Source organism: Acipenser ruthenus, chromosome 35, assembly GCF_902713425.1.
Source record: "Acipenser ruthenus chromosome 35, fAciRut3.2 maternal haplotype, whole genome shotgun sequence".
Classification (NCBI taxonomy): Eukaryota; Metazoa; Chordata; class Actinopteri; order Acipenseriformes; family Acipenseridae; genus Acipenser; species Acipenser ruthenus.
In genome coordinates, this window is record NC_081223.1 from 8,535,723 (window position 1) to 8,561,246 (window position 25,524).

Sequence of the window (25,524 nt, forward strand, 5' to 3'; positions counted from 1 at the left end):
CAGGAGCTCCTAGGAGGTACCTAGGGGATTCCTAGAGGATTTCCAAGGGGCTCCCAGGGGACAGTGCACAATTAGCAGAATGCCACCCAGGCAGGGGGGCTCAAGTCAGCTGGGTAATCACGGTCTCACCGCACACCAGTGACTCCTGTGGGTGGCCAGACGCCCGCCTGCCTGCCTGCCTGCCTGCCTGTGAGCCGGCTGTGTTACACTGGGCTTGCAGTGTGAAAGAAAGAAACAAAAAAACAAAGAAAGAAGAAAGTGGACAGCTTGACTTGACAGTTTGAAGTACGGTGTTGTTTCAGAGGACTAAAGCTTGAGTGCGCTTGTCTGTCTCCAGCCTCTCCCAGCCGAGAAAGAGTCACTGCGGGGGTGGGGGGGGGGGGGGGGGGAGGAGGGGAGGTGTGGAGGTGGGGGGGGGGGGGGGTTGTAGAAGCAGTGAGACAGGGGCTGTCTTAAAAACAATTGGGCATTCCAAATTGGGGAGAAATCACGGGGTAAAAATAATTGACGATTCCAAAAAAAAAAAGAAATTAAACTTTGATATGCTTTGATGTTAACATTTGAGGGGGTGACTGCTTGAAAAGGCATTTGTGACGGGGGACTGCCCCGTCTTTAAGAACGTGGTTGGGACTGGCAGGGGGGTTAAATTCCTCCGTGCCAGGAAAACATGTGAGAATGTGGCTGGAGCCCTAATTGAATAATCAGCAATTATTTATTAATTGGGCTCCAGCCACAGGGGATAAAAGCTAGGGGAGAGGCCCTGGCTAGGGGGAGTGTTCTAGAAGGAGAAGAAACAAGAGTGTTTTGTGTGTGCTGGGTTTCTGTTTGTTTGTTTTTGAATCCAGTGAAGGCAAAGCCCAGCCTGGAAACCTTTATTTTTGTAAGTTTTGCTTTTTTTGTTTTGTGTTTATTTTATGTTTAAAACCTTTTTGTTTGGCCCTTGTGCCGGTTTATTTTGTATTTTTGTTTATTAAAAACTTTATTTTTGAACATTTAAACTGTCTCTGAGTCTCAACCTCGGTCATTTTATTATTATTATTATTATTTATTTCTTAGCAGACGCCCTTATCCAGGGCGACTTACAATTCTTACAAGATATCACATTATACGATATTTCACATTATACAGATATCACATTATTTTTACATACAATTACCCATTTACACAGTTGGGTTTTTACTGGAGCAATCTAGGTAAAGTATCTGCCCAAGGGTACAACAGCAGTGTCCCCCACTGGGGATTGAACCCACAACCCTCCGGTCAAGAGTCCAGAGCCCTAACCACTACTCCACATTTCCTGTCACAGCATCCCTCAGACAAACGGTTATAAACTTCTATCTATCTTTCAGTCTCCAGAATTCCAGGGAGTAATTTGTTGATTCATTCATTAGTTCATCCCTTTACACTTCCAAACGAGTCACTCGTTCTCGCTTTCCCTCTTGCTGTTCTTTCTCTCACTTCCTTTTCCTCCCTCCCTCTCCCTCCCACTCTCTCATTAGTTTGTTTAATTTATTTATTTACACATTCATTCACAATTTGAGTGATTCACTATTGCCCTGCAAGCTGTTTGAAAACCAGAATGATTGGTTTACATCATAGACACGCAGAGACACAGGTGCACATTCTGAAACACGCACACAGTGACACATGCACAGAGAAATACGCACACTGACACACAGAGAGACATGAACACACATACACAGGGAAACACACACACACTCACTGAGACATGACCACACACACACACACACAGGGTATACAACTTAATAATTAGCTTGTCAGCTTGTAACCTGCTGATGCAGCCCTATGGCATAAACTTCAGTTAAAAAAGACTATGCCAGTTTCAATAAGACTCCCTATTGCACAACAGTTTTAATGAGACTCCCTATTTCACAGCAGTTTCAATGAGACTCCTATGGCACAGCAGTTTCAATAAGACTCCCTATGGCACAGCAGTTTCAATGAGACTCCTATGGCACAGCAGTTTCAATGAGAATCCTATGACACAGCAGTTTCAATGAGACTCCTATGGCACAGCATACATTCTACTGTTTAGCAGACTCTGATATTTTATTTCTTAGCAGACACCCGTATCCAGGGTGACTTACAATTGTGATATTATTATTTAAATACAATTACCCATTTATACAGTTGGGTTTTTTAATGGAGCAATCTACGTAAAGTACCTGCTTGCTCAAGTGTACAGCAGCAGTGTGTGTGTCCCCACCTGGGACTGAACCCACACAAGAGCCTCTGGTCAAGAGTACAGAGCCCCCCTGACCACTACTCCACACTGCTGCTCCAGATATTGATTGAGACATCTGAAATCTCTTTATAATACACAGCAGCAGATACTGATATTGATTAAGCATGTCTGAAATCTCTTTATAATACACAGCAGCAGACCCGGATATTGATTGACATCTGAAATCTCTTTATAATACGCAGCAGCAGATACTGATATTGATTGAGCATGTCTGAAATCTCTTTATAATACACAGCAGCAGATACTGATATGGATTGAGCATGTCTGAAATCTCTTTATAATACACAGCAGCAGACCCTGATATTGATTGAGCATGTCGGAAATCTCTTTATAATACACAGCAGCAGACCCTGATATGGATTGAGCATGTCTGAAATCTCTTTATAATACGCAGCAGCAGATACTGATATTCATTGAGCATGTCGGAAATCTCTTTATAATACACAGCAGCAGACCCTGATATTGATTGAGCATGTCTGAAATCTCTTTATAATACACAGCAGCAGACCCTGATATGGATTGAGCATGTCTGACATTTCTATCAAACGGAAAACGACTAAAAATAAGGAATACTAAAAGGACCATGTTCGCAAACTCAAAACAAGCGATACAAAGAAATACATACATAGACTAACCCCGTATATTTAATAATATAATATAGATTGTGTTGAATATATATGTGAATGATCAAATATATAACATTTCAAAGTACATAAATGAATATTTGAAAAGAGATGAAAAAAAATAAACAAACGAAGTCTATCTGCTCATTTATGTTATTAGTTGCTCCTCACTGCGTGTTAAACTTAACAAAGACTTAAAATAAATGACAATAAATAAATAAATCAAACACGTCATTGTCAATGTAAATCCATACTGCTATAAGATTCAGTATTTATTTTTACTTACCTTTGACATTTCGAGCACGGGAACCGCTTCGTAAATTCGACCGAGTCCCCATTTCTACTCTGTGCCGGGTGTATTCGTGTGCGGCGCTGCTGCTGCTATCTCTCCGCTGGAGTCTGGTGCTCTCTTTCGGCTCGACTGCGCCTATTATAGAGGGCCACTGCCTACGAAGCACTTGGGGGCTGCGACGGGAAACCCACACGGGCCAAGCCGGGGCATTGTGCGCTAAAGGCGGGGGACAAAACCCGGCACTGTGCCCGCTGACGGAGCTCAGAAGCGAGGGAGGGGGGAGGAGACTCCGAGGAGGTCTATAAAAAGTTCAATTTCTCCGCTAAATATCAAAAGAAAAGAGGAAGGGATGAATGAAGAAAGGATGAAAAGAAGACGTCTGCGTCAATTTTTAATGCTATTCCAAATTAATACGGATCTTATTTTTTTTTTTACTTTGAAGGTTATGCGCTCTAAGACACGGCTCACACCGCCGTTCACTCGCAGACTGACAGGCGCTCCGATACGGCAGGAAAGTTATAGGGGAGCCGCTGCAGGATTGAGGCTCTCTTTAGGACCATGGGTTAACAACTCCTGCACTAGATGGATGGACAGACAGACAGCTAGCAAGTACTTTACCTCCTAGATTGTTCCAGTAAAAACCCAACTGTGTAAAAGGGTGGCAGAATTTGTATACATTTGTGATTCTTGAAATGTGTATTATTATTATTATTATTATTTTATGTAGGCTGTGTGTGACAACTGTAAAATAAATAATAGGCTACTAATGTAAAAATAATGTGATATCGTCATCTCAACACTTAATGTGTCATGAGTATATATTGTTATTTTCCTTGTATAACACTGTACAACTGCTGCGTCTGTGTGTGTGTGTGTGTGTGTGTGTGTGTGTGTGTGTGTGTGTTTTACTGGTAATAGATTTGGTTTGAACCCCCCCCCCCAAAAAAAAACAGTTGAACAAACCTCTTGCAGATCCTGTTCATGTTACAAAGGTAAAAGTTATCATCTTACAAAGCCTGGAGACTGTTCGTGTAAACTGCAAAGCAATATTAAGTCTCTTGGATGATGATGTTAATGTTAAAATTTGATGACCCATATTATTTCAAAGATCAAAACTAATTGTCTCCCAGCAAAACCACAGCAACCTACAATGACCATATTGACACTGTCAGAAATATGTGATTTTAAAAGGACAAGAATATAACATCACTATTAATAAGTAGATGGGTTCATACCTTTATTGACTTGCATTTGGTTCACTGCTACTTAAGTTGCCTTACACTGCTGGGACTGGTAACTGCTGCTGACCGGTAAGACTGGTGCTGATACTGCTGGGACTGGTGCTGACACTGTGACTCCTGCTTTGAAAGAGTTTAGCACACAGTTTCTCACTCAACTTTAATATTCTTTTGTCTGTATAAATCGACGATAGGAAGTAGTACAGTACTTCAGGCGGGAGAAACCGGTCGCAGAGGTCCCGGTGCTGCCTGGCGCACAGGCCGGGTCGCTATAGATGCAAATACACAGCCCGAGATTATAGTAATGTGAAGAAATAAAAAATAACATTTTATATATATATCAATTTTACACTCTTAAAAAAGAAAGTGGGTACATTTTTTATTATTATTTTGGTCTTCACAATTAAGAATTGAGTCGATTTTTACCGAGGGCCTCGGCTGCCTCAATGTGTACACTGTGATTACGCGCCTGGGCACAGCCAGCATGCAAGCAAGCTACAGCAATAAAAACGGAGCTAAATCAAATAATACAATACCTTTCTCATGTTGTTTTTCTTCCTCAGTTTTTTTTCTTTTTACGCTTCTTCGCGCCAGATTGGTACATTCTTGATCTTTTTTCAGTCACAATTTGTTCGCAATCCTCAAAGAAGCCACCGGAGGCAGATATCACCGTGTAACAATTTTTTTTTTTTTTTTTGGTTCCTGGGTAGTAAGTGTTATTTTCTAATTGCTTATGCCTCAAAAGTATAGAAAATGACTATTATTCCCCACAAACTTTGCTTTTGTGACCAGGACAGTGATATTTTGAAATTTACCTATTTTCCAGAACATTCCAGATAGATTCAGTGCTGAGTAAACTTGGAGTAACTTCTAGAACTTTCTAGAACTTTCCAGTAATATAAATAGTAGTATAAATACAGGGGCCGTAAGCCCACCAGTTCAGTTTAGTTCCAGCTGCCTAAGTGGATACATATCTGCATTTTTCTGAGATGGCATCAAGAGGCTGCAAGCATCCGGCAGACGCATTTTGCTATGTCTGCGGCAAATTTATCAAGACAAGAGTGAAAAAGTACTCCGTGGAAGCATCTGCTAAGATGTGTGAGGCCTACAAGGCATATTTTGGCATGCCTGTCGGGGATCAAGACAAACCCTGGGCACCTCATTTCACCTGCGAGCACTGCAAAAAAAACTCTGGAAGGTAAGATGGACAATTATTGCTCGGAATTTTATGTTATAAAATTTGTTAAAATTTTTAAAATTGTAAAAGTTTTTAATTTTAAAATGTTTTACAATTTTCAATGTTATTGAATAAATATATCATATATGAAAAATGTTGCGAGAATCTCTTACACATTAGTCATGGGTGAAATAAATGTATTTTTGTAGGATGGTACAGAGGGGAAAAGAGAGCCATGAAGTTCGCTATCCCAAGAATTTGGCGGGAACCCACTGACCACTTAAGCAACTGCTACTTCTGCATGATGGACCCTTCCAAATGTCGGACTGGCAAGAATGCACCTGCTATCACGTATCCGGACCTTCCTTCATCCATCGCCCCGGTGCCACACTGCCATGAGCTCCCCGTACCCACTCCTCCGGAGAGAGAGAGCAGCCGTCTTTAGAAGTAAAGAGAAGGGTCTTTCAGGTACCTTCAAGACTTCTTCCCTAAGCTGTCTGAGGCAAAGTTCAAAGCCGGTGTCTTCGTCGTACCACAGATAAAGAAGATCCTGGAGTGCATTGAATTCCCCAAGAAGCTCATTAGTAAGGAGAAATCGGCTTGGAACAGCTTTGTCGCAGTGGTTCGGGGCTTCCTGGGCAATCACAAGGCCGAAAACTATGTGGAGCTGGTTGAGACTCTGGTGAAGAACTACGGCACAATGGGCTGAAGGATGTCCCTCAAAGTCCATATCCTTGATGCTCATCTTGATAAATTCAAGGAGAACATGGGAGCGTACTCGGAGGAGCAAGGCGAGCGCTTCCACCAGGATATAATGGACTTTGAACGCCGCTACCAAGGACAGTATAACGAGAACTTGATGGGAGACTACATTTGGGGGCTGATTCGTGAAAGTGATTTACAGTATAATCTTAAATCTCGAAAAACTACTCACTTCTAAATCTTTTGTAGTCATTTTTGTATTACTTTAGTATAAATACATGTTAATTTGGATTCATATGTTGTTTTTTTCTGACTTTATGTGAACCAAAAGACACAAATTCGTCCGTTTTCTCATTGGAAAAAGGTAAATTTCAAAATATCACTGTCCTGGTAACAAAAGCAAAGTTTGTGGGGAATAGTAGCCATTTTCTATACTTTTGAGGCATAAGCAATTAGGAAATAACACCTACTACCCAGGAACAAAAATTGTGTTACATAGTGATATCAAGACGACGGAACAAGCCTGCTTGCTGCTACAAAAGCGGCACTATACTGAACTTTACCGATGCGTTAGGAATAGACACCATTCATTTATTCATGCTTTTACATATCAACTAATTGCATTCCGCATTTACAGAACATACATGATTATCGTGAACATTTGATAAAATCAAACAATCAAAAAATTCCACTGACTTACACTGCTTTCACTTTTTACCATTTACTTCTTAGCCCTTAGCTTGCGTCTCAAAGCGTGATGATGTTGGTTTTGTTGACTCAGTTGCCATGGGAACGTTTAAAACTCCGCGACAAACTTTACTCAAATGCACAGCTGTACAGAACACACCCCCTCAGGCATGTGCTGTCTATTCACGGGAACAGACTACTGAACCAGTTAGTTCAGATGAGCGCTGGATACACAAGAAACAATCTGACAATTTCACAAATAAACCCGTTTGTGTTCAAACCTATGAGAGGTGGAATGTAACAAAAATGTGAACTGCAAAAGCCGGAGCGTCAAACATCAACGACAAAGTTCAACATTTGAATTGAAGTAACAGCTGTCAAATAGACAAAACTCAACATTCGAAGATAATATGCCAAATTGAAAATGCTCAACACACTAATTGAATTAATTATACATAAAATAATGAATGTAATTAAGCTCAATAATTGAAATGTGAACTTCAAATCTTAAATAAATTGATTACAATTCAAATTGCCAACACGCCATCCGATTTGTGTTGATTCTGTTCTAAATCAATACTGCGCGTTGTATTTCAGGTTAAGCGCTGTGCTTTCCATTTGCCACTTGGTCATTCTATTCCCCGGGACTGCCCCTGTCATGGCAAATCTGACATGCTAAAGAGATGCTTTGCACTGTTTCTTAAATCAAGTGGCCTCAAATAAATTGTCTACTTTAATATATGCTTAGCCTACCTATCAGTCTGGGGAAATTGTAAAAATGGGTAATTGACTTGTGAATGTTAACATCAGAACTCGAGCTGTCATTCTCGTCCCCTCAAACTGGCGCAGGCAACACATCTGCCTGGATTCCTGCATGATATAAATGTGTTTCTTCATTTGCGCGGCCTGCTTTTTATTATTCATTGGGGTTTGTTTACTACATGCCTCCATAGCTGAGCCTTTAATCAGACAGTCCTTGTCGGTGACAGTCCAGTTTGTTCCGCACGTACTTCTGCCAAACTTAAATTCAAAGTACAATCTTCTAAATGGGTTATTATTATTATTATTATTATTATTATTATTATTATTATTATTATTATTATTATTATTATTATTATTATTATTATTATTTATTTTAATTAACATACTGATTGAAAATTAGAGGACTAATATGAAAGAGGTGCGCGCATCAATTGCAGCTAATTAGCTCCCATTAGCACCTGAACCTCTTTATAAACCCATTGGGCTCTAAGGAACACCAAACTTAACTACTGACGGGTTTGTTTTTATTATTGTTTCTTTATAACGGTGAAAGAAGTTCACGGTTGGGGCTGCCTTGGATTTAATGATGCCGTGTTGTCTTAGATTTGGGTAATTGTTGATCTTTTCTCTACTTTTAGAAACGTTCATTTTATTGTGTGTTTCTCACTTGCGTGTTTTTTTTTCCAAAGCAGAATAACATTGCTGTTAGCAGTGTTAGTCACTGAAGTTTGGACGCAGAACCCCCCTCTAGGTACGATAACGGTCGCTTCTGCAGAGCTGTTCTTTCAGCTTCCTGTTTATTTGCCGGTTGTGTGTTTTTCATGTATCGTTGTCTTCTGCAGGCTCGGTGAGGACAGAATGTCAAGGGAGTGTTATGATGATGATGTTGGATAAGTCTTTTGTTGGAAAGTATTTTCGTATCAATGTGATTGGTGAGTGATCAATTTTCTTGAATGGAAAGCTTTTGATGTATGTTTTTGAAGCGTGTTGACTCGTAATTTAATAACCTGAATTAAGTACAGAGCACTCCTGCGCTGTATGGCATCAACCAGGCTTCGTTTTTTTTTTCAAATACAGGGTATGAAACTCTTGCGTTGGCTTTAAAAGCATGTTGCTGATCACACTAAATAGACCTGTGCTGCTACAACCTTAGTCAGATTTGTTGACTGCAAGTGCGCAGAATTAGAAATAATTTACTCTAAACCTATTGTTCCGAATGGGCGTATAATTCTACAAATATAAATAGTTTTTTAAAAAATTGCAAAAAGTAGATGGGACGGGGTGGTGGGGGTGTTCACGTTGTTATGTCTCTACATTGTTTGATCATGTGTACAGTTTCTTAAAAGGCCAACTGAATTTCTTTCTATAGACAATAAGGGGGCGCTTGTGTCCCTCTCTCCAAGACTGGCTGCACAGTGTGGATATAGCTTAACTGTTGACTTCTTTGGAAATGCCAAGTTCCTTGCTTCTGTGCTGAGCTGCTTTGCTCAGAACACAGTGAGTCATCATTTTATTTCTTGTAAACTTGTTTCTAATGGTGACATGCTGGGACTAACTTTAGCCTTTGTTTCCAGAATGATGAGACCTACAAGCTGACAGTACAAATCAGTGTCTTCTCAAACAGTGCTATGACTTCAGCTTCCTCCTATGTTCAGAGCATGACATGCCGCTATTCTCCATGGGTGGAGAGGGAGATTCTGTGTGAAAGAAACTACATGGAGGTAAGGGCTGTCAGGATGTGATAATGCTGTTCAGTATAACTTGTTGTGTTGTGTGGGTATTTTAATTGTCATTACAGAAGTGCTTCACTCATGACTAATGTGAATTCTCTTTAGGTTTCTGTGAGAAGAGGTGTGCCACTTATTGAGCCAAACTTTGTTCAAGATGATCCTGATTGGTCCCTTGCATACCCTGAGGTAGAATCATGTGACTTTGCATTTGCTTCATTCACATCCCATTGGTCTTGCCTAATTGAGGTCTAATCTACTGTCTCATCTAGTTTGAAGCAAAATCTAACGGCCCCCTTAACTTTAACCTGTCTCCCAAGAGGGTGGTCATATTGGAATTGTGTAACATTTAAGGCATTGGCTTTGTATACATATTCTGTGATTTGTTGTGGTAAAACATGGTTGTGGTGAAGTTAACACTTTCTTGTCAGTGTGTAAGCTTTGTATTTCAACCACTTAGGTAGTGGCTTCATATGTGCAGGGTTACAAACCCTTCATGATATACCTTTTTGAAGTCTGTTGTATAGGAGCAATTTCAAGTATTGTCCTAAAGATTGGTACACGGATATTAAGGTCCAGTACAAATGAATGGCTACAAACTCTGCCTGTGTCCGATCCAGACCACATGCTTTCACATAGGCTCTTTCGTACGCAGTTGTATTTGAGGATTTACTCTGTTCCTTTAGAGACGTTTGGTGATCATATAACGGTTTCAGTGATACATTTCACCCTTCAGTTTTAGTTCATGTTTTATTAAACAAGCCATCTGCTGTGACAAATCCTTTAGACTGGGGATGCTTTGTGTTCAAACTCCCTATTCTAATGGGGTTTTCTCTTTGCTAGGCAACTGCTGCTGACAACAGCATCTGGAAAATTGTGTTCCATCTCCCAGCAAATAGAAAGACAACCATGACTGTTGCTCAGGCCATGACAAATGGCTATGGCATAAACACTACACCAAGTCGAATTCTGGTTAGAGCTGCATACAACTCCACAGAAAGCCAGCCTCAGGTGGTAAGTAGTCTAGGCTTCATTGTTCTCTAGTACAGTATATCCAGACTATGAAGGTAGACAAGTCTTGCTTTTGTTTTAGTAAAATTCCCCCTCCCCTCTAACAGATCCAAACTGTACCAATGGCTGTGATAAGGTCAACCACCTTTTATAAGCAAAGATGGATGGTCATGATGGTGGACACTGCAGTTACATGTCCTACTGGTGAGTAAGCTTATTGAGGGTAATGGTGCTCAAGAACTGTTCTATGTTTTAAGTATGAATTTTCTATACCAAGTCTATGTTACTTTCTGTCAGATGGAACAGCCTTCACAGAACAGATGATTACATGGAATGTTCCCCGTGTTCTACCTCCTCTTGTTCCGACACCACAAATTACTACCCTTGATGTTCAAATGGGAGTTGATGGTCGCAAGCTTGACCCTGCAACGATTCATAATAGAGATTATAAACTGGATGTCGGTCCCCAGCTAATCACTGTAAAAATTCCTGTGGGAGCTGATGGTGGATATTATAAGGTATGTAGAAGTTCAACAACTTCTAAATCCTTCTCATTTTAAAGCTTGCTTCCTAAGATGCTTCTGTGCTTTCAGAGCCATGTATTGGACAACACCTATGTGATCTCTTACTCTATTGAACCAATGCTGGAGCATACCTGGCAAGATGGGCCTGAGAAGACCAAGTACACAGTACTTCATCCAATAACCACTCCTTTCATGCCTCGGCCTCCAGTTGTCACAAACGGTATGTAGAACTTGTCCACATGCAGTAAATCAAAGGGATTTGTTGCAGTGCTCCACTTCATAGCCTTCATTTAACTGCATGCTTTAATTTCAGACACTGTTCCTAAAGCCAGAGTGTTCAATGTGACCCTGGGGACATTCCTGCCTGATGTGGAGCTGGTCAAAATTATAGTTGGATCAGAGACGTTAACTGTGCCAGAAGCCAACCTAAAAGGTTACAATGTCCAGGAGCATGTCTTTCCCAATGGATCCAAGACCTACACTCTCCAGGTGCCATTTGAGGACCCCAATGTGAAGCAAAAGGTAACATCCCACCTGTTCAACCATCCAATTGCCCTTTGAAAATACTTGCTTCCTGTGGATGTGTTGCTTGCTGTCTGACTTTGGGTTTAATCCTACAAACCCATGTTTCTTTCAGGTAACTCCTCCAGATACCAGAACCTACATTCTGCCCCTGACCTACTTGCTGAATATAGTGCCAGAGAATACACCCTTTACTCATCCTGCTGTAGTTGAAGCCATTCTCAAAGACATCAGTAAGTGCCTGACTGTTTGTGGTCTACAATTACCCTTTTCTGACCAATCCAGTCCATTGCCCTGACAACTGCTCTTCCTCTTGCAGTTCTACCTATAGTAACTGGCTACTGTGATGGTGCTGCATTCTATACCATGGTAACATATGGCAACATGGGTCGCAACTGGGTTCCTTTTGTGGGCTCAAGAGAACTTGGTGGAAGTCTGCTTGCCCTGTACAAGTATAATGCCAACGCTACCAATTTCTGGATGACTGTGCCATACAATTCAGTTGATGCCACATATGAAGTAAGTGATGGAGCTTTAATGTGTTTTTAGTTGTCTTGGGTTCAACACATTACTGACCTGATGTATTGTCTCTGTAGGTGATCAGTTCTTCAGGCATCAGAAGCAGACTTGACTTGACCTTGAAGGATATTGGGACCATGGTTGTGGTGGCTGACTTCTCCCTGTCCTGCAGTTTCCCTACAAAGATGATTGGTAACTCTCCTGCGAACAAAGCATTCTTTAGAATAGCTGCTTTTGAGATTGGAAAAAGGCTGCATGAAGTGGTATTGAAGCTATAATCTGTTTCCTTAACCTGGCTCCAAATGCTGTGTTTCAGATTGCTTCACCAATGGAACTATGGCAGCTCTTGCTGTGAAAGTGGAATCTGTCCCCAGCTTGTCTCCAAGTCAACTAACTCTGAGGGATCCAAGTTGCCGGCCTCTTCAGTCTGATGCTATCAATGCGGTTTTCTACTTCAATGTCAACTCCTGTGGCACAACTAGAAGGGTTAGTATTGACACATTTAAAACCATATTTTGAGGAGGTTCAACATATTGACAAGTTGACCAACACCCCTGGATCACTCTGGGGAGCCATGGTGACTGGTGTTTCCATCAGCTGAATTACTTGCATGAAATGTGTACATCTGAAGGATGCCACCTTTGTATTGAACTGCTTGTCCAGTTGACAAAGGTGCTGCGACACATGACTCTTGGTTTATGGCATTGCATGTGCTGCCTATAGACCTTTTTGGGTCAATGGCAGTGAACTGGAAGGAGCGTACTAACTGGGGAAGATCCAGTGGTTAGTACGTAGGATGGGACTAAACTAGTACAAGAGTTGATACCAATTGCAGCTCAAGAGTCGCCAGCTGTGTATTCAAATGTATATTTGCAACAAATCCAAAATAACTGCTGTTGCCCTCTTAGCGGTTACTAAAACAATACCAAATTAGTCTAGCAGTTTCTGTAGACAGACTTGTGGTATCATACTAACTGTAACAAACATAAGGTCCCAAAAGTGTTCATAATCAATGATTTTTTATTTTTAAATTGTGAAATGGGTACAAAATTAGTACACAGCTGGGGATGATCCTGAGTACCATATTAGCTAGTCTGCAACTTGGTATGCAGCTCCATACTAAATCTACAAGTTCATTGCAACCTGAGCCTTTTGTGATTCTCTTCCAGTTTGACAACAGCCTCCTGACTTATGAGAATGAAGTGCTGTTCACATCTTACCGGTAAGGATTGCAATCAAAGTGAGTATCCTTTGTGGTTGAGCCTGAAACTCTCTTAACCCCATCTCCTCTTTCCAGGTTGAGAGTTGCCTGTCACTATCTGGTCAATGACACCAAGGTAGTACAGTTCTTGTACCAGAATAATCCTGCACCTGTAGTCCAGCCTGGCTTGGGGGACCTTGCAGTCATCATGCAGCTTGCATTGGGTAGGACTGGGCAATTGAAATAATATAGATGCTCTAGTGTGTTTCCACCTATAAAATTCTCCCTTGCATCTCTGCAGATTCAACCTACAATGACTTCTATGGAGCTCGGGATTACCCTGTTGTGAAGTACTTGCGAAGACCCTTGTATTTTGAGGTAGAGCTCCTGTACAGCAGGGATCCACAGGCTGAATTGTTTTTGGAGAACTGCTGGGCAACCTATTCTGTTGACAGGAATAGCTCTCCAAAGTGGGATGTTGTTGTGGACAGGTAAGATGCAGGAATATGATATTGCTGCTACAAAACCTAGGAAATGGAGTTGTGGCTGACGTGCTCCTGACCTACTTTCTCTTTCTAGTTGTGAGAACTCTGCAGATGAGTACTTGACCATCTTTCACCCAGTCTCCAGCAATGCAAGAGTGCTGTTCCCTTCCCATCTGAAGAGGTTTGAAGTGAAAATGTTTTCCTTCACAAGCGGCCAGGATGCACTGAAAGGACAGGTAAAGTGGAGTGTTGGGATGGGGATCTTGTACCACAATGCATGGTTTGGATTGCTTTGCAAGCAGTAAATAGTCGCTGTTCTCAAATCTTTAGTGAGTTGGAATGAAAACATGTAACTGCACTTTTGCAAGAAACACTTATGATGCAATATATTTGTTTTTTCAATTCAGTAATCCTCATTGGATGATGGTACTGCCTGATCTATTGATGCTAGTTTTGCTTGACAAGGTGTGCTGTCTTTCAGATTTACTTCCACTGCGGTGTTGTGATATGTGATTCAACCCGGCCATCAGACAGCCTCTGTAGCAGACGGTGCATTCCAGGGAAACAGAGGAATGGTAAGAGCTCTGTTTGAGAGGAGGGGACATTTTGCATGCTTTTTTGTCAATTTGTTTTGATGGACTCCTCCTAATTCCTCCTGTAGGTCGCAGTGCTGAAGGGATGGATGGTGGTGCAGTAAAGGTGTTTGTGTCTTCTGGCCCAATTGAGCTGAAGAGAGATGGATCCCTTCACTTTATGCCTAGAAGTGGTAATATGCATGATGTGAACACAATTGCAGTTCAAGTAAAATATAACTCCTTTATTCCTCTAATTATTTCTTTCTTCTCTTGCAGCCCAATTCAATGTGTGGTCCCTTCTGGGAGCTGCAATGGGTGTGTGTTCAGTGGTTATCTTTGTAGCTGGAGTTGTATCTTTCTGGAAACTGCCAAAAAGTGTGTATTGATAAATAAAAATCTTGCTTGTAAAAGCTTATTTTTTTTGTGCTTGACTAATTCTACACTTTATGTCAGAATGGCCATGTCAATGGGATTTCCTCCTCCTTGCTGTATCAAATGCTTTGATTTTCCCTGATCAGGCCATTCTCAATATGGTGTGTTACTCAAGGACCCTTCACTAATTCACTGTGTGAACCTGGGGGCAAAGACTTTCCTCCTCCATTGAGCTGTAACCCTATTTTTATATTGAACAGTAACAGGGCAATTACTATACCTTCAGATATTTAGCATGATAAAATTTAAGGAAGAAACCCCCCTTCATTTGTCCCTTTTATTAAATATGTATTAGGTAACAATTTTCATACATAAATTCTATTTCCGTATACAATTTATAGTGTCATGAACCAGGCTTCAACAAGAAACAAACTAGAGCCCCGCTTCACTGATTTAAGAATATATGTTTAACTGTTAATTATTTTGAAGCCTTGTGTGTAGAAATAGTAATGGAGGGGGGTTCATTTGAAAACAAAAGCTGGTGTAAAGTTAAAAGCTGTCCACCAAAGCCAGGCTTTTCCACTTTCCCTTAGGTTGGGCCCTTCTCCCTGACGGATTCTCTTGTCTTTTTTAAATTTACATTGTGGTGGCTTCATAAATGATTTTCCCACTTGTTGGTTTTTGTAGGCTAGGTATCCTCTACATTACGACTCATCATACAGTCACTGTGCTTCACATCACTTCCAGCTCTTAACTTCTAGAATAATTCCAGGTGTGTAAACTTCCCAATCTTCAGAATACAGTAAGCTTTTATTAACTTATATCCAATAATAAAACTAGTGGAAAATCCTTCCAATACAGCAATATGTTCCATACCAGGAACTCCTTTCAAAAGTACAAACTAATTGTCTTCAGTTGAACTGTATGTGTTGTTGCTCCTCCTCACTGTGTCATCTGTGTTCTTTAGTGTTTACTTTCCACACTGAGTTCTATAGTTCATTAGCTATAAAGAAAACTACCACTTGAGGGTGCAGTGCATAAAAAAGGAGCACATACCAATCCATAAACCATAATAATTACACATACCTAAATAAACTAAAATAAGAATACATTCCTGTGACGAGATGAAGTGATCCCCTGCTGTAAGCCATCCTCCCAGCGGGCTGTGAGCCAGCCTAGAAGGCCCCAACAGAGATGGTGTGACGTGGCAGTTATACCTTTGGGGCGGAAGTCCCGAAAGGACGGTCACCATCTTTGTTGAGGGCAACAACACGGAATGTCCTGTAATGTCCCAGAATTGGGAGGAGATTAAAATGCCAATTGCTGATTGGTGTTCTGCTGATTAGGGGGCGTTCCGCGGCACATAAAAAGGGGCCGTGTTGTAGCAGTCGAGGGTGGTATCTGAAAGCACAAAGGAGTGTGGGAGAGATACTGAGGGATAAAACCAAACAAATGCTCACTGACTTTTTTGACAGACATAAACAAACTAATTCAAAAGAGAGACAGCCAACCAGGAGGGTGGACACCAGAAAGGCAAGGACAGCCACCCAGAGTCTGGATAATTTTACTTTGTTGTTTGTTTTGTCTCTCCACATTTCAGTTAGCGTTTCTCTTTTGTTTGGACATTTTCTTTTGTTTGTTGTCCTGATTACCACTGTTTGCAGACACTAATAAAGGAAAAGAAAACAACTTGTGTCATATCATACCATTGTCTGGACTTGATTATTTTTACACCTCCACCCAACTCTGCATTCCGTGACAATTCCTTTTTTTAATAATCAAAATTCCAGTTCAGCTCCTACATACGTTTTTGCAAAAGCAATTATTTTTGCTAACATTTCAGGTTCTAAAATCACTATTTCCAGCAGTGCAGTTCCTTCCTGTCTGTATTGGTCATACTTTAGGGCCCATGGGAAGCCTGTGGCAGGCATGCATTCTGGTTACCATGTGACTCCTTGTTCATTGGGACAATTCAGGCTTTTCCAATTGCAATGCATTGTGGTACATTCTACACCTCTTGGTCACTGTTCACAGCAGGACTACACTTCCCACAATCTTTTGGCGTGTGAGTTGAAGAGCCTAAACTATCCCAGTGTGTTCTAGTGTGCATGAAGTCATATGGTAACTCTGCCTGTGAAGGCCTGTTTCAGAGTCCTGCCCCATGCAGTCTCCCTTATTTTGAAAGCTCAGTGCTGACAGGTATACATATTATAAAACACACACATGCAAAGAACAGAATTCTAGAAACAAACTTTATTATACAGTTCTGTGGGTGATCGTGTTCACAAAAACTAAGTATATTAAGTATTAATCCAAATACATGCAAAATATAAAACATTAATATATCTCTTACATTTTTGCTTAGTGTAGTTTGTATTACTCCCGTTAGATAAAAAGAAAATCGAATACAGTGGCTAATGCAGCCTCCATCGTTCAGCCACAAAACGGTAAAACTGCAAACAAACTACAATTCCCAGAATCCCGTACCAGTTTCTGTAGTCCCATGTGTGATGCCGTAGGTCTGGCTGCCTCTGAGTTGTGATTACACAGGCATAATCTACTTATTAGATTCCTTCTTGCTTTGACATGCTACTTTCAATATGCAAGTTTAGGGTGAAATTATCAACACTCCTTATATATACCTTGTTTTAGCATCACAAAAAAGTGCTACTTAACAACATGTTGTTCTCTTCATGTTTGAGTGTGTGAGTTATTGGAACTGAATTCACTACACTGGAAACACCGTGTGTAGTACGGGGGGGTGTAATGTGTTGATATTATAAAGAGGATGGAGAGTTTGATGCAAGACTCGATCAGACACAGGCACATTCATATTATTAAACCTGCTATCAGACTCTCCGGCGTCGTCACTCTGAGTGCTCTTTGAAACAGACTTAGTTCGTATTTATATTCATGTTGGGTTAATCAGAGATGACTATCGGCGGCCCGTCTGTAGTACTACCGGAGATTTTAATTGCACAGTTTGTACCGCTCTGTGCAGCGCCGTCCCGTTTGTAACACGGTACGTGAACTGCATTCTGCTAAACAAAACATCACAGCAGCAGCAGCGCCATCTACTGGACAAAACCCAGACATACACGTTGAAACAATGATCAGTTCAATATCTACAAAGACTAAACAAGAAGCTATTAGCGAAGCCCCGAAAAAGAAAATATTATACAAAACGGTTTAAAATCATATGTTTTAGATATGATTTAGATATTCGAGTTGGATACCTCGGAAGCCAGCGGAACTCCAGCGTTTCTCTGACAACCACTGATAACCACTCCCGTGATGATCGGCGCTGCCATGACAACCCGTGACATCACCCGCACAAGTTACAACACGTCGAGTCATTTTTTTGTAGCACAGTATTAACGTGTTATTGTTTTCACAAAATAACATCAATAAGATTATCAGATCACCTGCTAGTGTGTACTAAACAAAACCTCAAATATCAGTGAATTGATACAGAGACAAGCCGTGGCACCAGCAAGAGATACAAATGTATTTACTTATTTATTTGGTTAAACTTGAATCCAACCTTACATTTTAACTTCTTGAAGTTACCACAGTGTGTCTGTGTATGAATTACTGACGAGTAATATTTGTGATTTGATTACTCTAACAGATGAACTGATAATGTATGGATGTTATTTTGTGAAAACAATACAATATTAAAAAATAAATACAACATTTAATAAATAAATAAATAAATTATACACCAAACTGTAGCACATTTTTTTAGTCTTAATATCATAACAAATATACTTATTATAAATACGTATCACCTTTTATTTGTTGGAAAACGTTCTGGAACTTCTAGTAAAGTATTTTTTTTTAATACAGTGCTGTTTGAGTTAAAATATTGTTTTCTTCAAAATTAATATACCAGCAACGGTGTGTTAATTTAACGAAGCGCCTAACGCCGCTCGGAACGTTCGCATTTTTAAATCCTAACGGTCTCTCCTCAGCTGAGCGGAATGTTCACAAGCCGGTTGCCTAGCAGCGTCTCCCCCTCCTTCTCTGCCCGCCCTTTCGCCCTCTCTCGTTGCTCCAGCTAGGAGTTCAAATTTAGCTTCGTTATATCTGCGCAATTTTTTCCTAATTTTTACAATTTAGCTTATTAGGGGCTTCGTGTTTTTAAAATGGTTCAGGTGCAGTCCGGGCAGACTGACTGGAGCATCATTACAGTATACCGCACTGCGTTCAGCTTCGTGTGGCGGCTGATACACAAAATAATGAACGACTGTTAAATAAATCACATGTATTGCTTTTTAATGCTAAATATGTATCTGGTATTCTAAGTATTATCTACAATGAATAATTCAGCTATATTCATATTCATAATGTAATACAGTATTAAGACAGGGTCCAGTATTAGAAATAAATAAACACGCTTTAAGAGAAACAGCAGTGATATATATTGTCCATTCCCATACATTCTCTATATGTTTCTACATTGTGGTTGCACAGGGATAAGGGACTCAGTGATGTTAAAAAAAGAAAATAGAGCCCACAATTAACCAATATAGAAAGGAAGGGGGGAGAAATGTATTGCCTGTGTGCAGTACCTTACACATTTCTGTGTCTGCCCAGTTCTGAATGCTGTCTAGATCACTTTGAATGTCCTCTGCTGCTGCAACAGTGTTTGCCACTCCTATTTGGAACTGCAAACACAAGTCAAAAAGGAAGTTAGAAAGGCCAAGAGAGATAGATATAAATGAACATTGCTAAGGGGGCTAAAACCAATTCCAAAATGTTTTTCCAATATTATAACAGCAAGAGAACATTCAAAGAGGAGGTTAAATGTCTAAGAGATACAAATGGCAAAATCATAGATGAAAAAATAAAAAATAGCAAATATATGAAATGATTACTTTTCACAGGTTTTTACAAAGGAGGACACGGACAACATGCCCCACATGTCAACCTGTTTCTATCCAGTTTTAAATAACTTTAGCATAACAGAGGCAGAAGTGTTAAAGGGACGAGGAGCTCTTCAAATAAACAAATCCACTGGGCTGGATGAGATCCTCCCAATAGTACTCAAAGAAATGAAAGAAGTTATTTACAAACCGCCAACCAAGATCATGCAACAGTCTCTTGACACAGGGGTTGTACCGACAGACTGGAAAATTGCAAACGTAATACCGATCCACAAAAAGGGAGACAAAACCGAGCCAGGTAACTACAGACCAATAAGTCTGACTTCTATTATATGTAAACTTATGGAAACTATAATAAGATCCAAAATGGAAAATTACCTATATGGTAAAAGTATCCTGGGAGACAGTCAGCATGGTTTTAGGAAAGGGAGATCGTGTCTAACTAACCTGCTTGACTTTTTTGAGGATGCAACATCGACAATGGATAATTGCAAAGCATATGGCATGGTTTATTTAGATTTTCAGAAAGCTTTTGACAAAGTCCTGCTAAAAGATTAATTCTCAAATTGAATGCAGGTGGGATTCAAGGAAATGCATGCACATGGATTAGGGAGTGGTTAATATGTAGAAAACAGATTAGAGGAGAAAACTCAAAATGGAGCGAGGTAACCAGTGGTGTACCACAGGGATCAGTATTAGGTCCTCTGCTATTCCTAATCTACACTAAGGATTTAGATTCTGGTATAGTAAGCAAACTTGTTATTTACAACAACACAAAAATAGGAGAAGTGGCAAACACTGTTGCAGCAGCAAAGGTCATTCAAAATGATCTAGACAGCATTCAGAACTGGGCAAACACATGGCAACTGACATTTAATACAGAAAAGTGTAAGGTACTGCACGCAGGCAATAAAAATGTGCATTATAAATATCATAATATGACACCTATTGAAACAGAAGTGCAGCGCTTAGAACACATATACAAATAGAACTAATCCACTCTTCTATTAAACTGTGAACTTAGTGTTTGATTGAATCCATCTCTGTGTTTGTATAGCCTGGAAACAGGCATCAGTGCCTTGCATAGCTGCACACACTGCCATCATTCACACTGACCACAAGAGGGAGCCAGAGCACCACTGCTGTTTATAATGTAATAACACAGTAATAAGACAATTGACATAGGCATCAGTTACCTCCCCAGTCAGCCCAGTTCTCCCATTGTTAACACAAAGCTCCTCACATCCAGTCATCTAAACACTACAGTGTGGTCTGTGTCTGTATAGAGCAATACTGAAATTGAAGAAGGAATTTATGAAAAATACCAAGGAGTTTATGTTGACTCAGAAATGTCTTCATCTAGACAATGTGGGGAAGCTATAAAAAAGGCCAACAAGATGCTCGGATATATTGTGAGAAGTGTTGAATTTAAATCAAGGGAAGTAATGTTGAAACTTTACAATGCATTAGTAAGACCTCACCTAGAATATTGTGTTCATTTCTGGTCACCACATTACAAAAAGGATATTGCTGCTCTAGAAAGAGTGCAAAGAAGAGTGACCAAAATTATCCCGGGTTTAAAAGGCATGTTGTATGCAGACAGGCTAAAAGAATTGAATCTATTCAGTCGAACAAAGAAGACTACGCGGCGATCTGATTCAAGCATTCAAAATCCTAAAAGATATTGACAATGTCGACCCAAGGGACTTTTTCGGCCTGAAAAAAAGAAACAAGGACCAGGGGTCACACGTGGAGATTAGATAAAGAAGCATTCAGAACAGAAAATAGGAGGCACTTTTTTACACAGAGAAGTGTGAGGGTCTGGAACCAACTCCCCAATAATATTTTTGAAGCTGACACCCTGGGATCCTTCAAGAAGCTGCTTGATGAGATTCTGATCAATAAGCTACTAACAACCAAATAAGCAAGATGGGCCGAATGGCCTCCTCTTGTTTGTAAACTTTTTTATGTTCTAGAAGCGGGAGTATTTAAATGCTGTCCAAGCCCACTGACATTAATCGACCTTGTTATAATACAAGTTAATACAGACAGCACAGTGAGTCTTTAGAGCAAGGTCAATTCTAGTACATCATGATAATACAATACACACATTTGTGGTTTGTTTCCCCAGAGTTGGAGAGTAATTCACTAGTAGAAGTGAAGGATGAGAGATGGTCCAGGTTCAATAACCAGTTTAATGTAGGGAGCACACAGTAAAGTAAAAGCAGGGTTTGTCATAACACCTCCAGCATCTCATCATGCCTCTTGGTTTACCCACAATATGCAAGTAACAATTACCTTGGAAAGAGCAACGTGCTTCTGAACGGCTAAACCGATGACATTATAGAAACAATCAGGCACTTTCTCCTTTACTAAATATAAAATGCAGAAGAAAGAGGAAATACATGAATCCTCCCTTGCACTGAAAAGAGTTCTTGTTGTCAATAAAGAGTGCTTTTGAATGATTTCAGTGGTGGCAGTTTGACAAGAATACATGTCATGTGAAATAAACCAGTCCAAAACGAGACATTGATGCTAATAGTTTTATTGCTTAAAAAGCTTTACAGAAAGAGACAGGCTTTTACCCAGTTTCATGTAACAGCAGATAGTGTTGTTTCGGCAGGACAGCATTTATACTGGTCAACGGTTTGAGCATTTGTTGTCATGAACGCAAATAAAGATATTTTAAAATAATTGAGAGATGAAGAAAATCTCTATATAAACACAATGTTTTTGTCAGTCTGTGAACAAGACCTGTCACGGGTCACTTGTGACATCACAGGGTGGCTGTGAGGAGCTGGGAGAAGAAAGGAGTCTACTGGTCAAACCTGACTCGGTGCAGTGATTATGAGCTGGGGCAAATCAATCAAGCACGCTCTCCAAGTAACGCTTTGTATATGTGCCCATGTGGAGTTGTATTTCTATTCAAACATGTGTGAGCATGTGATCTCACTGAGAATCTGAGACTACATGTTAAATAAGGACACCTTTCCATACTTTCCATATTATATATCCTTGAAGAGATTGACCAAATGCACAACAGAGAGCAGCTGTTTTAAACAAACTGGGAATGGCCTGATAGAAATAAGTATGGGTGCTGTAGCTGTGTGTTTGGAGAGGGACCACAACAGAAAGGTTACAGCCATGCTGGTGTGTTTAAGCTTTGCTTGCAGGTCTGCTGTCAGGTAAACTCCAGCACTGTGATCCCTGGGCGCTGCTGCTTCTCAGTAGTGCTGGCATCGCCTGCAGCGGTAGGTATGCCAATCTGAAACCAATTGAAGACATTATCAGCAACCTGGGCAGAAAAGCTATTGTTATGATCCATACCCTACAGAGCATTGCACAGCTAGGTAATGGGATTGTGGGGTGGTAATGGTCAGCATTGTCTAATAATATAGACAATCAGTGTCACACTGAGCTGCAGAATTGAACTCCCTCCCATGTGTAGACAGCATCCTCCACACTCTTTGTATTGCACTCCTTTGAATTACAAATTTGAGTAAAGCTTTGTGTAATTCAGCATGCAATTTCACAATCCCAAAGGGTATGGAATCAACTGCTAAACTGTGGAGCCACCACAACCTCGCAATATAATCCTATCAATAAAAAACACGGAAACCCTCTATACTAGTTCAAATGCCAAACATGCTTCTGAGGTTTTATTCAGAGCAATCCTAGATCAAAGCTCCTCTGTTTTGTCCCCTGCTTTTATATTTTGTTTCACTGAAATGACAAAAGTTCCACAGGAGATTGAGGTCAGTGGACCCTTCTTCTCAACTCAAAGCCAACCCTGACATAATGACCTCCCACAGAGAACTACTGTACACACACCATAAAACAGCAGCAATCCCATTCATCAGATCTCCTGGGATTATTTGTGGAGTTGGTTACTCCGGCATGAGATCACACACATGTAATAAGTTTAAATATACATTTCTTGGTTGCAGGAGACAGGTTAGACTTTCCTCTTTCCAATAAGTTACGAATGACCTCAATCGATCAATAGTTTGAGACAATGCAGTTGAAAGATGAATCATAAACTCATCTTGATATTTCCAGTTGAAGGATTATGATGTATGGCATCTGTTATAAAACTTATTCCAACAATTCTGTGTCTCTCTTGGAGTTCCATCCATATTTGACCTGGTCGACCTCATGTTCTAAACTGATATGGAATGACACTTGGTTTTCTATTTCAAATTGTTCTAATATATCCCTCAACCAATGTATACAGAAATAATAAGGCATACTCACGGCGAGCGCAGCGGTACCCATGATGGTAGTAGAAATAGTAGTGATAGTGATGAGCTACACAAAAAAAGAAAAGATAATTAGTAACAGTCTATTTTTAACACAGAGCTTCTTAAACCCACTGCCTTCCACACTGTAGCCCAGAACTCAACCCCCTGAGCTACTCAGGGACAGTGGCCCAGTGGTTAAAGAAAAGGGCTTGATACCAGGAGGTTCACATCCCGGCTCAGCCACTCACTCACTGTGTGTGACCCTGAGCAAGTCAAAACGTAAAACTGGAGTCCTATTGTAAGTGACTGCAGCAGCAGTTGTTGATGCATAGTACACCCCCTAGTCTCGAAGGCACTTTGGAGAAAAGCGACTGCTAAAAGACTAATGAATAAAAAAGTAATACTCAGATCCACAAGCATGCACATTGCCTTCCACTCTGCAGGGCACCACTTTCTCTAAACACTGAGCTATCAAACCCATTAACTCCTAGACTACAGCCCAGCACGAACCACTAAACTGCTCAAACCCACTACCTTCCACACTGCAGCTCTGCACTCTAGTCACTGTGTCACTGAAGCCTCTCAGCAAAGCTACACTGATAAACAATTCATGCCCTGATTGAAAATAATAAATAAAACCCACTGATTGCTGCATAAAATAAAGTAGAATCCATTTACTTACCATAGTAGCATCTGTACCTTACTGTGAAAGATCAAAGTGATATATTGAGTTCAGTCCATTTGAAGTCACTGCAGTGGCTGCTTTATACAAGAATGGGGCCTCAGTAGTGTATTAGAGAGCTATATATTTCAAAGGAGTGTCTCTATTTGTACATTTCTATTACTGGCAAAATCCAAAGACAGGGCTCCTTCTTTATATCCCCTCCCACAGGATACAGAACACCTCACTATGTGAGTATGTATTAAATAAAGATGTCATTTCTTATTAAGAGCAGCTCATTCATACTATTATACAATAATACCCCATTCCATATTCTCAACATCAGCTGTAGGAGGCCCCATTGTTAACATGTATTCATTTCTTGTGACGCGCACAGTACATGTGTATTGTATTGTAGTGTACAGTCACATTTTTATTAAAATATCAGATTCACACTTACCACGAGCACAGATGCTATAATCTGGAAATGAAATAAACATACACCATTAAATACAATTTAAAAATATATATACAATTCATTTCTACATATTAATGTACCATAATAAAATAAAATACTTACAACAGTAAGCTGTTCCAAAGAAAAAGAAAAACAAAAACAGTGGTTATTGGATAGTTCACTTTATATTCATGTTTGAGTTCCATTTACTGGAATGTTTTCTGTTCCTCTGAGAATATCAGTTGATTTTGATAGCTGTTACAGGCTTAATGAAAGCACCAAGGGGCACATTTCAAAGTGTTTCCTCCAGTCTGTCCACAACTATGAAACCACTCCATGGTAGAATATGTTGTAATACTGAAGTGTTTCTCAATGTCTTCAATCAATTGACCTTCAGTCTACAATCCATGCAGTTCACCCAAACCAGGAGCCAGCTCCAGAGAGACACACACTTACTTCTGTAGTATCTTTTGGACAGGGCATCCTTCTTCACTACCATGGACTGTGTCAGGACCACTTCAGAATCCACTTCAGGAGACAGAAAGCACGTGAAGATCATTAAACAAACAGTAGGTTGCATCCCTTCTATTTAA

General features: G+C 40.3%; 1 protein-coding gene and 1 long non-coding RNA gene across 3 annotated transcripts; one reads left to right on the forward strand and one right to left on the reverse strand.

Annotated features, from left to right (window-relative positions):
* The first annotated feature begins 8,241 nt into the window (after window positions 1–8,241).
* LOC131705104 (uncharacterized) lies at window positions 8,242–14,726 on the forward strand. 2 transcript variants are annotated; one of them, XM_059007314.1, is made up of 22 exons: window positions 8,242–8,356; window positions 8,437–8,498; window positions 8,590–8,679; window positions 9,117–9,244; window positions 9,322–9,468; window positions 9,583–9,663; window positions 10,318–10,488; window positions 10,593–10,689; window positions 10,783–11,003; window positions 11,079–11,229; window positions 11,323–11,531; window positions 11,647–11,764; window positions 11,851–12,050; window positions 12,128–12,242; window positions 12,367–12,536; window positions 13,220–13,272; window positions 13,348–13,475; window positions 13,553–13,742; window positions 13,831–13,972; window positions 14,218–14,311; window positions 14,398–14,502; window positions 14,588–14,726. In XM_059007314.1, exons 1-22 carry the CDS (start codon window positions 8,331–8,333, stop codon window positions 14,695–14,697), a joined length of 2,808 nt encoding a protein of 935 aa, XP_058863297.1. In that variant the 5' UTR covers window positions 8,242–8,330; the 3' UTR covers window positions 14,698–14,726. The 2 variants fall into 2 exon arrangements, with proteins under 2 accessions (XP_058863297.1, XP_058863298.1); XM_059007315.1 differs by having other exon boundaries at window positions 8,440–8,498.
* Window positions 14,727–22,101: 7,375 nt separating this feature from the next.
* Window positions 22,102–24,955, reverse strand: LOC131705105 (uncharacterized). Its single transcript, XR_009310190.1, has 4 exons — window positions 24,935–24,955; window positions 24,496–24,516; window positions 23,827–23,880; window positions 22,102–22,837 (listed from the first exon to the last, which is right to left on the reverse strand). It is a non-coding gene; the product is annotated as an uncharacterized LOC131705105 (long non-coding RNA).
* Window positions 24,956–25,524: the final 569 nt, after the last annotated feature.

Coding starts and splice junctions, on each gene's coding strand:
- LOC131705104 (XM_059007314.1), top strand. CDS start 8,331: ATGATGCCGTGTTGTCTTAGATTTGG. Junction 8,357..8,436: donor CCGTGTTGTCTTAGATTTGG/GTAATTGTTGAT, acceptor TTTTTTCCAAAG/CAGAATAACATTGCTGTTAG. Junction 11,532..11,646: donor ACCCCAATGTGAAGCAAAAG/GTAACATCCCAC, acceptor TGTTTCTTTCAG/GTAACTCCTCCAGATACCAG.